The 12660-nt window shown below is 47.6% G+C and overlaps 1 protein-coding gene across 14 annotated transcripts in view; it reads right to left on the bottom strand.

The window, feature by feature from the left end:
• Positions 1-4150, bottom strand: part of LOC148532619 (uncharacterized) — a 61530-nt gene extending 57380 nt beyond the window's left edge. For 11 of the 14 annotated variants that reach the window (XM_088467673.1, XM_088467671.1, XM_088467678.1 and 8 more), the window contains exons 1-3: positions 3978-4150; positions 1137-1205; positions 170-244 (exon numbers count right to left, since the gene is read on the bottom strand). In XM_088467673.1, coding sequence (XP_088323799.1) covers positions 170-244; positions 1137-1190 — 129 coding nt within the window. In that variant the 5' untranslated portion in view covers positions 1191-1205; positions 3978-4150. Of the gene's footprint in view, positions 1-169; positions 245-1136; positions 1206-3977 lie in introns of those variants that run through there. The other 3 variants (XM_088467681.1, XM_088467675.1, XM_088467683.1) reach the window with 2 other exon arrangements.
• Positions 4151-12660: the final 8510 nt, after the last annotated feature.

The following is a 12660-nucleotide window of genomic DNA, read 5'->3' as shown; positions in this document are numbered from 1 at the left end:
CAGCTGCAAATCTACTCCAATAATAAGCAATGCAAAATGACGCAGCAAAAATTAGGACTGATCAAAATACTATGCACGTAGTATAGAAGTTATTCATGGCTTAGTATAGACAGATAGAAGTGCACATTCCGTACTGTGTGCGTATAAAAGCATTGATAAAACTTCTCACCATCAGGAGCTGGTGTAGTGCGTTGGTATGATGAGCTTTAATCTCTCTCGGAGACAAGGAGTATATGTTGCAGGCCTGTAAAAACCAAGACAAAACCGTTATTCATATCTTAAAACAGTATCCAGGACCAAACAAATAAAAAATCAACACTCATTAATCTTACACATCTATACTTTACACTGCACTGTCGCTCTTTTTCCATTTTTCGTGTGATGCCCTGGGGGGGTCTTGGGCTGGACGTTTTTTGGGGTGCACTGCGAACCCGGACGTGAACCTCCTAATGTTAGGGACTGCTAGTTACAGAGAAGCCGTGACGAGGCCTAGCAGCCTCCCATGTATTTGCAAATGCATGCAACTAATATCTCTGAATTTCTATGACCATATAGTCTTCATATATTGTTGCAGGTATTATTCAGTGTGCTGAGGAACAATAGGGGGTTAAATCCCCCTCCTTTTTCTACTTAGTGTCCAGGACCAGTTGAATTTTTAAAAGAAAGACTCATCCCATTTTATAAAGCTGCAGTATCACCTCGTGACAGGAGAGCAGACGTTTTTCCTGGGGTTCCCCTGTTCCTCTTATAGGCGCATGTACATCCAATTTGGGGACCAGGTTGTAGTTAGGATTCCACTCAAAACTGAACTTTCAGCATTGTGTGATATCACCCATTTTAGTGTTCATTCTAGCACCCTGCACCTGTCAAAACGTGTGCCACTTCCTCTTTCCTGCCTGGGGTGTTGCTCTCTGCTCTGGTGCTTCTAGCACACTGGTCTGTATCGCAGCAGTTTGTTGCATCAGCTAAGTGTGCTAGAAGCACCAGAGCAGGGAGCGACACCTCAGGTAGGAAAGAGGAATTGCACGGGTCGTGACAGGTGCAGGGTGCTAGAATAAACACTACATTTATCAATACAGTGTGTGCAGTTTATTTTTTTTACATCATATACATAAACTTACAAAAATTGTACTTACATTGCATATGTTTCTCGGCTTCTTCCCAATCCTATCTGAAGAGGATGTATTCATATTTATTTTTCAGACCTAACAAAAAATAAATAAATTCTGACATTAAATAGACATATTTATTTTATAATAATTTATATGGCGTAGCATTTTAAAAGTTTTTGATTCCACTGTAGTTGCTGGTAGAAGACTTTCATATCTCAGGGTGCCCGACACTCTCGTGTTAGTATCAGCTGATTGGACACTGGCGGCAGCCAATCAACATGCTTTTCACTACACCAGCCCTGGGAGTCAAGAACATTCTGCCAAGTGGCTGAAGAATGGACCATTAGCAACGGAACCCTTGCAGCTTAGTTAGCGATGGCAAGGGGGTAGAGGAGGGATAGATTAATATTTACTAGAGACACCCGAGTTCACAATTTATACAGCATACTGGCTGAACTTACAGTCTTGGACTTTGGTACAGAAGTAACGACATGGCTGTGATAATATTTGGCAGAACACCTTGATGCCACTCTCCCCTAAAAGGCTAAGCCATTTTCACCAGGGCTGTCCTACTGGAGGCAAGTAGGCTTCAATGCGACCAAGTCTTTTTAGTAGCTCCCACCTTCCCAGAGATTAACAGACTGTTATATGAAATATTTTTTTACAGTGTTGTACACATGGGCACAGCTGTAATATTAATGTAGCCATATTATCGTACAGCTCTGGTGTTCATCACTGGATGGCATGCTCACCACAGTATGACTAGTCAAAGCACTAAGACAAGTGATGTGTGACTCCCCAGCCATTGACCTCACCGCACATGGCGATGGGTCTCAGTGCTGGGAGCCTGTCTCACCACCTACTCACTGTAACTCTCCCCTCACTACACGAAGCTTCAGTGTCCACTGATTCTCCTACCTGCTGGCCACATAACACATCCAAGGTGTCCATCAGTGCTCAAGGCACCCCCTTCCTCCCCCATACTCAGAGGCATGCCTCTATCAACTCTCTTTCTGTGCAGCTTACTGCCCGTGGTGTGGCCCAGCCCCCAGCGGTGTCTGACTATACAGCAGCGAGGCTGCGCTGTTGCTGCCTCATCTGGTCTTCCTGCAGCCCCAGGGAACTCCACAAAGCTGGAGAGTGTTAATATAAAAATTACTACAACAAAGATGATATTTAAAAGTTATAAATATTTTATTTGTATTATTCTAATCATTTTTATATCAAATCTCAGGAGTATGACAGGGGAGACTAATACTATCACAATATCAGAAGTCCCACCACATCATTCTTTTGCAGCCCATTTAAAAAAAACAAAGCACATTGCAATCAAGTTATGTTTAATGCAAAGTAAGGATAGATATCGATGGGCGATGTTTGCCGACCATCAATGTTTTTCTTGTGATGTTATTTTTTCCATTCGATGGCAGCATTCCAATGTTTGCCACCATCAAATGCTAATGATTCAATTGTGTTGTGATGGTTACGTTTTTATTTTTTTTAATGCAGTGAGCTGCGCTGTCCCTCTCAGCATTGCCCTCCGATCCCACCCTGCCCCAGGACGGTATACAATCGGGATACCGGCAGCCAGCTTCCCGACTGTCATATCCCGGCGAGGGTGAAATGCCGGGTGTCTAGATGTAGACGCCTGACAATTCTCAGACGCCGGGAGACAGGCGCCCGGCATCCCGATCGAAAAGGGATGCCGGGCGCCGCGAGCAGACAGCCGTGGGGGAAAAGGATTAAGTTTATGGCACCCGGGGGGGACAGGGTTAGGCATCCCCCCGGGAGGGTTAGGCACTAGGGTTTGGGGGAGGGAGGGTTAGGCACCCCCGGGGGGAGTTTAGGGTTAGGCACCCCGGAGGACTTAGGTTTAGGCAGCGGGGAAGGGAGGGGTTAGGATTAGGCACTTAGAGGGGGGATTAGGGTTAGGCACTTACAGGGGAGGTTAGGGTTAGGCACCCCTAAGGAGGGTTAGGTTAGTTTATACTTACCTTAGCGACGATCAGGACTTCCAGCGCGGTTGGGCTTCCGCTGCCGGGAATCCAACCGCCATGCGGACGGCGATATTTTACACAGATACCCCCAGGACAGTCCCCTGCCAGCCACAAAATAGGGCTATTGTGCATGAAGGGTATTTTGCGCATGCAAATACCAAATTAATAGTTTTTTTTCATCTAATACTTTTGATGAGATGGTTACTTACCATCACATCGAAAGTTTTGATGGTGGAAGCCCAGCCATTATTTGGCTTCCTTTGTCCATCCCTAACGCAAAGGCATAACGCCAATAGTAATAGGTGGTGCAACACTATTGCGCTTATTTTCCTGGACAAGACCTCACGTACTTATGGGTTTCGTTTGGGGTATTTTTCAACCTTGGACTGTACAAGGAGCCTTATATAATGGGGACAGTCATTTCTAGTTAGGCCCCTGGTTTGATGCATGCCACAAAATTGCAATGCAGCAACATGAGATGCATTTAATACGTATTACATGACCAGGCAAAAGCGAGTAGCCTGCGTATACCTATCTGACGCAGGTCCTACACCACGGCCCCTAGCACCAAGTACCCTGCTCCCAAACCACACAGTTACATGGCTGCACTCATTTATTAATAAGAAGGATGCTCTGCTAAACAAGGTTCCTGATTCAGCCCTGGCTGCTGCAATAGGGGAACAAGTGGGCAGTATGTGATCAGAGGGTCTGACCAGGATGGGAGAGATCAGCCTGATAGAGCTCTGCATCTTACAAAGTGCTTCCAATGCCACAGCAATAGGGAGACCCCTGGTGCCCATACACTGCTGTGATGCAGGCCCAGACCACCACTAGGGCAATATCCAGCCCCTGTGCCCCAGTTACTCACCTTTTTACCCTAAGAAACCAAACGCGATTTTCCCCTCCACTCTCCTAGTCCGCAGCCACTCGCATCGGCAGAGCTCCAAATGCGACCCACAGGACTACATCATATAGTTGTCCGCTATAAAAGAGACATTTTGGCGAAGCCAATTGCCTTGGTCGTTATACGGCTTGAGCTTTAAGAAAATGGAGGATGAGCGGTCAGGAGGAGGTCACGAAAGGAGACAGTTTTTTAGAAAACACAGTGGCTGCTCTCATTCTCTGAGATAATCATTTCCGGTGGTGACGTCATCAGAGGGAGCCCGTCTTCAATGTCGCCCACTGAGGGTTCTGCCTTTTTTTTTTTACAAAATTTAAATCTAACATAACTTATATGTCTGACAGAAAAACAATCTCTACTGGCAAAATAAAAACATTTTCAGAACTTAAATAAACAACATGAACCATTGTAAAAAAAAAATGCATATATTGATATTACTGTATAAACAGATCCTGGATTTACTGTTATAAGGAATATCAACATAAATAACTCACTAGTAATTATGTTTCCTATTCCCCAAAGCCACCTGTTTTAGGGGGGTAACAGCAAATATTCTGGATCCCCCAAAGGTAAAATGGGCGACATAAAATATATCCAGTATCTGCCAAAGTCCCTCCATTTCTGTCAGCTGAAGGAGGCTTTAGGATTTGCTAGGCTGTTGGATTTACTATGCTCTTGAATGTAAAGCATTCCTGAACTTGGGGGGGGGGGGAGATTTATCAAAGCTTGGAGAGAGATAAAGGACCTCATTCAGAGTCGGTCTTTGCTGCCGCACGGTCGTACGCCACCGATGTTCGCTATACCGCGCATGCGTAAAGTTCGCAATGCGCGTGCGCAAACTAGCTGCTACGATCAGAAATTTCTCTCTCCTTGAACACAGCCAGGTCGGTAGTTTGAGTGACAGAATGAGGCGTTTGTGGCTGGTAACAGGGGAAGGTGCTTGAAAACGGGGGAGTGGAGATCCGTACGCAGGCGTGCCTAATTATGCGATCGGCGTTTAATGGGAGTGCATACTTAACAAAGTAATGTCATGGCGCACGTGACATGGGAGGTTTATACACTGACCTGATCGTAGAGCTTAAGAGAGGGTATGGTCAACCTTAAGCTCTACGACCAGTTCCGATGGTTTCCGATGCTCGCGATTAATATCCCGATACTCATATCCCAGGAGATGACGTGTGTGGTCAATGAGAAGGGGGCGTGATTTAGTTTTACGGCCGCTTCTTACCCTCGGTCCTTCAGCTAACGATCTCATCTTAGGACCGCAACTTGTGATCTCTTATTTTGCATATCCGGCCCCTTTCCCCTACGACCGTGCGGCCGCAACGACCGACTCTGAATGAGGTCCAAAGTACCAACTAGGCCAATCCCGGACCATTTTTTTCAATCCCGGGATTTAATTGTATTTAAATCTAGCCGCCCTCCCCCTTTCAGAATGAAAAAAAAAAAAACTTACTGTTCAACCCAGGGATTAAGATTTGCATAGTAGTATTTTATTTTTGGGGCCGGGCAGTGCTGCTGAACACTAGCCCTCGGCTCAGCGTCAGACGCTGAGGTGACGCCGCGCACAGTCGAGATCGGGCAGCGTCTGATGTCGAGCGCTAGTGCTCAGCAGCAGCCCCAAAAAATACAATACTACTATCCAAATCTTAATCCCGCGGATTGAAATCCTGGGGATTTTGGCCTCAAATCCCGCCGATCCCTGGATTGGCCTCCCTAGTGCCAATCAGCTTCTGTCATTTTAGAGGATGTGTTTGAAAAATGACAGAAGATGATTGGTTGGTACCAGAGCCGTAGCTAGACGTTTTGGTGCCCTGTGCCAGAAAGAGCATTGGTGCCCTCCTAATTTTTCAAAGGGACATAATGCACCCAAAAAAGGGGAATTGCCTCATGGGAAAGAGCCAGGGAGGAGATAGGGGAGGCCAGGAGATGCTGGGGATGAAATAAGAGGAAGTTATAGGTGAGAATGATAATAAACAGAAATATGACAGGCCCAAACAGTGCCCCCTGACCTGTGGTGCCCTGTGCGATGGCACCGGCCGCACTACCCTAGCTACGGCCCTGGTTGGTACTCTCTCTCCAAGCTTTAATAAATCTCTCCCTAGGACTCAGCAGCTACCACCATCTTCAGACAGCCCCGGTAATTACAGCTCTGACCGTGCATCCAGTGGCACTGAAGCAGCGATACTGGTGGTGGGGAGCCATTCCAGGCACCCTGCTAGCCAGATGCGGCCCACTGGGCACTGTGCTCTGTGCAGTGGTACTGCTCATACACCCTTAGTTACGGCACTGGGACTAGCTACACCGTTTTCATATTATATGTTACACAAATGGGATTATCTGACTAATGGTTAGGCGCACGTAGCAAATGTTCTGCATTACAATTTGTAGCATTACATGTAGAAATGGGAAATCACCTGGTCTAGATTAACAATGGGGCATATAGGAGTATAGCCTCAGGACACCACATAAATAGGCCCATCGTCATGACAGCATGATGACGACCAGCCGCCCAAAAATGCTTGTCCATAAATGGTAAATATTCAAATGTTATTTCTATTTTCCTCACAATATTTTGCAATACATTGGGGATGATAGTGTACGTGGTGTACATGCCCACATGGCACTGGCCGCACCAACCGCTCCAATTTTAGGTAGGAGGGCCCTGATTCAGAGCGAGCGCTCTTGTCAGAGCGTCCGGCTCTGAATCAGGCCCTCTGTTTTATATGAGTAATACTGTAACTGAGTAATCAAATGATTCTAAATAGCGCTGCACCAAAGACTGGGCACTGCCTCCACTGGTCGATAGTGACATCCAGTGGCAAAGAAAATGCTTGTGGTTATCTGAATTGCAACATTGTTGAGCAATTAAGAAAATTGTTATTTATTCAACGTATTGTTTCACAAGCATTAATATTCAGAGCTGGACCAGAGCACTTTATATTTGCTGTAATAATTGGATCTTTCACAATAAGATTCCAGCTTAAATGCAGAGCATAATGACAATGATGAGTAAACATATGATTTGATAGATATTATTAATTGGGACACCAGACACAATCACTTATTTAATCTAATTTTATTACATACAATATTTTTGTCATATTTCACGTTATGAGTTTGTTTAATTTTTAGCTAAAGGAATAAAAGTTATATTTTAAATTAATCTCTAGTGCGCCAGCAAAACAGGACATTCTTCTTTCTTTTCGTGTTGTCACAATAATTCAATATTGTCCTTGGCAGCACCCCCATCAACCTTACAAATAATGACATTTGACAATTGTTAAGTTGGGGCGTTCTTGTTATTTGATCGTCATATACCTACTAGTGCAAAAGTTTTCCCATATTCCCTTTTATACCTATTTTCTTTGAACATAGGGCCTGATTCTGACCCGCTCGCGAGCGCTGAGCGCTCGCAAGCTGGTCAATGGTGCCCAAGTGCACGACGGAGGCGGCTCCGTCATGCGCATGCGCGAGACCCGAATAACGACGGCCAAGCCGTCGTTAAGGGTCTTGCACCAAAGGGGGCGTGCTGTCGATGGTGAGTGACAGCACGCCCCCTTTGGTGGGCGTGCCGGGGGCATGGCTGCCAGACGGAGGCGTTCCCATGGGAACGCCTACTGTCTGGGGCCGGCCCCACTGACATCACTAGTGATGTCAGTGGGAGTGCTTTTGGCTCCGATAGAGCCAAAAGCACTTTTGGGCTTGCGGCAGCGAGACCCTACTGTAGGGTCTCGTCGCAAGCCCGATGGTCGCGATGGTCTTGACCATCGCGACCATCATTTTGGACGCTCGCTATAGCTGTCCAAACAGTCACCCACAGCTATGCGAGCGGCCAGAAGGCCGCTCCAAAAAGGAGCTGGGACGGCCCTGATTCAGAGCGAGCCCTCTGTCAGAGCGTCCGGCTCTGAATCAGGGCCATAGTGCCTTTTTTACCTTTTTTATACATGGTGAGTGCTGGGAAATGTTCTAATTTTTCAGGCATGCGCAGTCGGCCGGATTGACAATGGTAAGTGTCACTAGGGATTGCAGGGACAGCTGCTTTTCAAAACAATACTGAAATCTTCAATAGTTAAGTATACACTGCAGCAACTATTGGCAAGTTGAATACTTAATTGTTCGGGGTCCATCTGGCCCCAATGATGAATAGGCCCCTATATCAGAAGGTTTAATGAAGGGCTAGGCATCAAGTGATAGGTGCGTAAACTAGGCAGCTTGATGTACACCAGGCAGTACTATAAGGAAGACTAAAGACTTGAAATGAATAAAAGGATCGGTTGTAAGGTAGGTTGGTTCACATACGGCGGGTGTGGTATATTTTGTCGGAAATCAGAATGTCAACATTGGGAATGTCAACAGTGGGCATGTTGACTATGGGGTTTCCGTTGAATCTTACTGTAAGCCTAATGTTGGGTACACACTGATAGATATATTGCCCGCTCAATGGATAGATCTGTAGTGCACTGGCGGGTGTGTACAGGTGATATGTACGTGAACAACGTTGTTCACAGACATCGCATCTGTCCTGCAGCACAGCTGATTCCGATATATCTTGCAGATATATCGGCACGTCTGGTTGTGTGTACAGGCGACCCGCCGACCACCCGTACACTGGCTCCAGGGACAGACCAGTGACTGACATCTCAACTGGGCGGGCAATAGAAATGCCTGCCCATTTGTAATGTCAGCAGAGACCCATCGGCCCAAGGATTGGAATGTGTGTATGCCATAGATGCACCTTCTGGGAGGGGGCAGCCAGATCGACAAAATCGGTGGGGGCGTGGTCTGTGTTTGTGGGCGGAGCAGAGGTGTGGCCACACAATTGCGAAATTTTGGCCGCAGGGCTAAAATGATGCGATTCGGTGTGGGTCTCAAACAATCAATCTCGGGGGGGGTAGGGGTCGGTGACTGCCGGGAGGCTTGCCTGCCTTTTCCGGGGGTCTGGGAGCAGCATGCGATTTTTGGGAGGCTCCCAGCCAAATCGTTGGGTAGGTGGCCGGATTTGACCCATCGGCCAGGTGTGTACTCAGCTTAACCCCAACCACAGCCTAACCTAACCATGACAACAACCCTAAAATTGTGTGTCAAAACTGTGTCTGTCTCCATTCTCAGTGCCAACATTCTGTCAGTCTCCTCATGATAAATGTCGATATGTTCAATGTTGTCATTCTGTACATGCCGACATCCTGAATGTTGACAAATTGACTGCATACCGACTGGGAAATCCTTAGGCCGAATTCTGCTAGCAAAACGTGCAACATTGTGCGGCCAAGGGTGGAAAAAGACAAATCATTTGCTGACTATCTGTAAAAGTGTTTCTCATCTCTGTATAGATGAAGTGATGTAGACTGCTGATACTTTGCTTTAATTGATCTCATGCTACAAAGGGCGTCTTATTTGTTTGAATCAGTACTGATATGACAATTTATCCGGTTCTTCCATATTTACAAAGTTTAAAAGTAATTTCTGATTTCTTTATGAAATATTATTGTATAAGTTTCATCTACAATTTTTTTCTTTTCTGTATTTAACACTTTGATCTATAGGTTGAAGTTTTAATACAGTGCACTTGCCCCTTATGTGATTCCATTGGACACATGATCATTTCCACATTTTGGATTACTATGGCAGAGAGAATTCCCGACTCTCTTTTTTTCTAGACCTGAGGAGCGCCCCTGTTTGTGACAATCTATTCTCTTTGGTTAAGCTGGGTACACACACACTTTGCAGATCACATCAATGCTTGGAGCCAGGGCCGGTTCTAGGGGTGTTCGACCAGTGCGGTCGCACAGTGGCGCCACCCGTAGAGGGCGGCACCCCTCCCCAGCATCCCGATTTCAGTGGGACAGTACTGTCCCTCTGTTCCACCCGCGGGCCGAAGTGGCCAAATCGGGAGGCTGGAGACCCCTGCGGCTGTGCCGGACCCCCGGAGACTGCAACCATTCACTGACGGGCACGCCTCAAAATAACGTCACGCAGGGGGCGTGGCCTATGGTAATTAGGCGTAAGGTTAGGGTGCTCTCTGAAGAGCAGGCACAGGGTGCTCAGAACCCTGTAGCCAGCCCTGCTTGGAGCTATTACCTGATCAGTCTGCTTCCTGCACTTACTAAGCTATTTTTATCTCAGATTGTGTTTTCTTCAAGGGGGAGGTCAGGTATCATCATTTTTATGCCGGGCATAAAATACTGACCTCCCGATCCGACCGTTGCAGGAGCGTTTGGAACCGTTTATCGGCTAACGCTCCTGCATACATGCCTATGTGATTAATTATCGGACCATTCAGCCTATACTGTGTACCCAGCTTTACAGTAGTGACGCAACTATTACCCCTCACTTTCCTCCTACCGATAAATATGACAAGACACTTTGCTTATAATCCCAGATATATTCTAGAAACCTAATTGTACAACACACGGGCCTGTGCAGAGAGTATGCCACCGTTATAAGGTGAAGGGGGACTAGCCTGCTATTACTGGGCTGGGTAATTCTCCTTCGACCAAAGGTCCTATATCTAACCTCCTACCACAGTTACGCATAATTGCCGACTATCTGGCTGCTCCTTCCGGGAGGGAGCAGCCAGATCGGCAGGGCAGGGGGCGTGACCGGCAAAAGGGGGCATGGCTGGGCAGATGTCATTTTCGGGCGTGACGGGGGGTGGGGCCACGCGATCGCGTCATTTTGGCCCAGTTACACAATGCCGATAAAACAGGCATTGTGAAGCAGGGGGCGGGGCCGAAATTACGCGGTTCAGCGTGAATTGCGTCACTGCCCCCCCCGCTGCGGGGGTTTAACAGGTATTCGCGGGTGAGGGGGGCGGGGGGGATCGGCGGCAGTCGGGAGGCTTGCCTGCCTTTCCGGGGGGCCGGGAGCTGCACCCGTTTATCGGGAGGCTCCCGGCCAAATCGGGAGGGTAGGCAACCATGCAGTTACCCATAGCAACCAATCAGCTTCTATCATTTCGTAGAATGTACTAGACAAATGCTACCTTGCAGTTGATTGGTTACTTTGGGTACCTTCTCCACTCGTCCTCTGTCAGAGGTTAGAAAAATCTCCTGTCCTTAGCTACAGATGACTGTGGGCCTGGTTCAGAGATAGAAGCAGTAGCACAGCCTCTTCTTTCTTGTACGCAGCGGCTGTGCTAAAATATGCAAAAGCCGCCGGAGGCGTTGTGTAAAAAAGACGCCCGATGCCTGCTTCTGTGATGACTGTGTGAACATCTGAATAAAGCTAGGTGCACACCATAATGATTTTGCATATGTGCGGCCGCAAGGAGAATGACGAAGAGTAAGGAAAAGTTAGGAAATACTGGCAGATTATCGAGAATGCACACACATTGCGATATATAATAATGTTTAGTAACCATTCATATACACTTACCTGTCCGGTGTCCTCGGGCGCTGTCCGGCCCCTCTGCGATCCCTGTCCGCAGTGAGAATACAGACCTATCGGGAACCCGATAAGCCTGTATTCTTACTGCGCATGCGATGGCGTCCGAGAGCAGCAGGTCAGGTCTGCTGCAAAGGATGCTGGGGAAAGGGGGCGGAGCCTGCGCTGGACACACAGCAGGGAAGTATGCTACTTCTCTGCTCTGTTCGGCTTTTGGTACAGATAACGCCATCCTAAGATGGCGTTATCTGTACTGCAGTAGAGGAATGGAAAGTTGAGCTTTCCGTTCCTTCATGAATCGCACTCACCATAAAAAAGTATGGTGATGTGATTCATACACGAAGCGGGGGTGATGGTAACCAGCCTCTATGAATTGACGAAAGCAGTGAAAAGCCCTTTTTTTCGGCTAAACAGGACTTTTCATTGCTTTATGAATAGACCCCTTACTGTCTTGGTCGACTGGAGAACTGAAGGAATGTGTTTGTGGATGTTTTTTAACCGTTTTAATGGCAAAACGCCCATCCCTACACACTATACAATAAATCAGGCCGATCACCCGATTATTGGCAAATCGTCACAATAATTGTATAGTGTGTACCTAACTTAACGATAGTGTCTAGAATAGATCATGGTTGCCGACTTTCTGGTTGCCCCTTCCGGGAGGGAGCAGCCAGATCAGGCAGGGGGTGTGTGGCCATCACAAGGGGTCGTGCTCGGAAGTCATTGTTATTTGTGGGTGGGGCGGTGCCACACAATTGCGTCATTTTGTCCCCGCCCCCGTTACACAATGCCGATATTACAGGCATTGTGAAGCAGGGGGCGGGGCCAAAATGACGCGATTCAGTGTGAATCACGTAACCAGCCCCCTACGCCGCGGGGGTTTCACAGTTAATCGCGGGGGGGGGGTCGGGGGCGATCGGCGGCCACCGGGAGGCTCGGCTGCCTTTCCGGGGGGCTGGGAGCGGAACCCGATTTTCGGGAGGCTCCCAGCCGAATCGAGAGGGTAGGCAAGTATGGTCTAGATGCCCTTTACGGAAAGGACCCTGACGTCATCAGATACTGTCCAACGTTATTCCCCACCATCCACGTGGACATGGAGGGGGAATATAATCTTGTGGCGAGTGAAGCAAGCCACCGAGCCTGAATCGTGGTGAGCTAAGCGAGCTTACGAGGGCGACAAATTTCTTTTTTAGGTGGACCGCCCTCACTCATGTCACTTCCTGGTCCTTTGCATGAAGAGGAAATAAGCTCTACCCTAACGTAA

Source organism: Taudactylus pleione, unplaced genomic scaffold (genome assembly GCF_031769625.1).
Source record: "Taudactylus pleione unplaced genomic scaffold, aTauple2 ptg000073l, whole genome shotgun sequence".
NCBI classification, from domain to species: Eukaryota; Metazoa; Chordata; class Amphibia; order Anura; family Myobatrachidae; genus Taudactylus; species Taudactylus pleione.
This window is presented reverse-complemented; position numbering and strand designations above follow the sequence as displayed.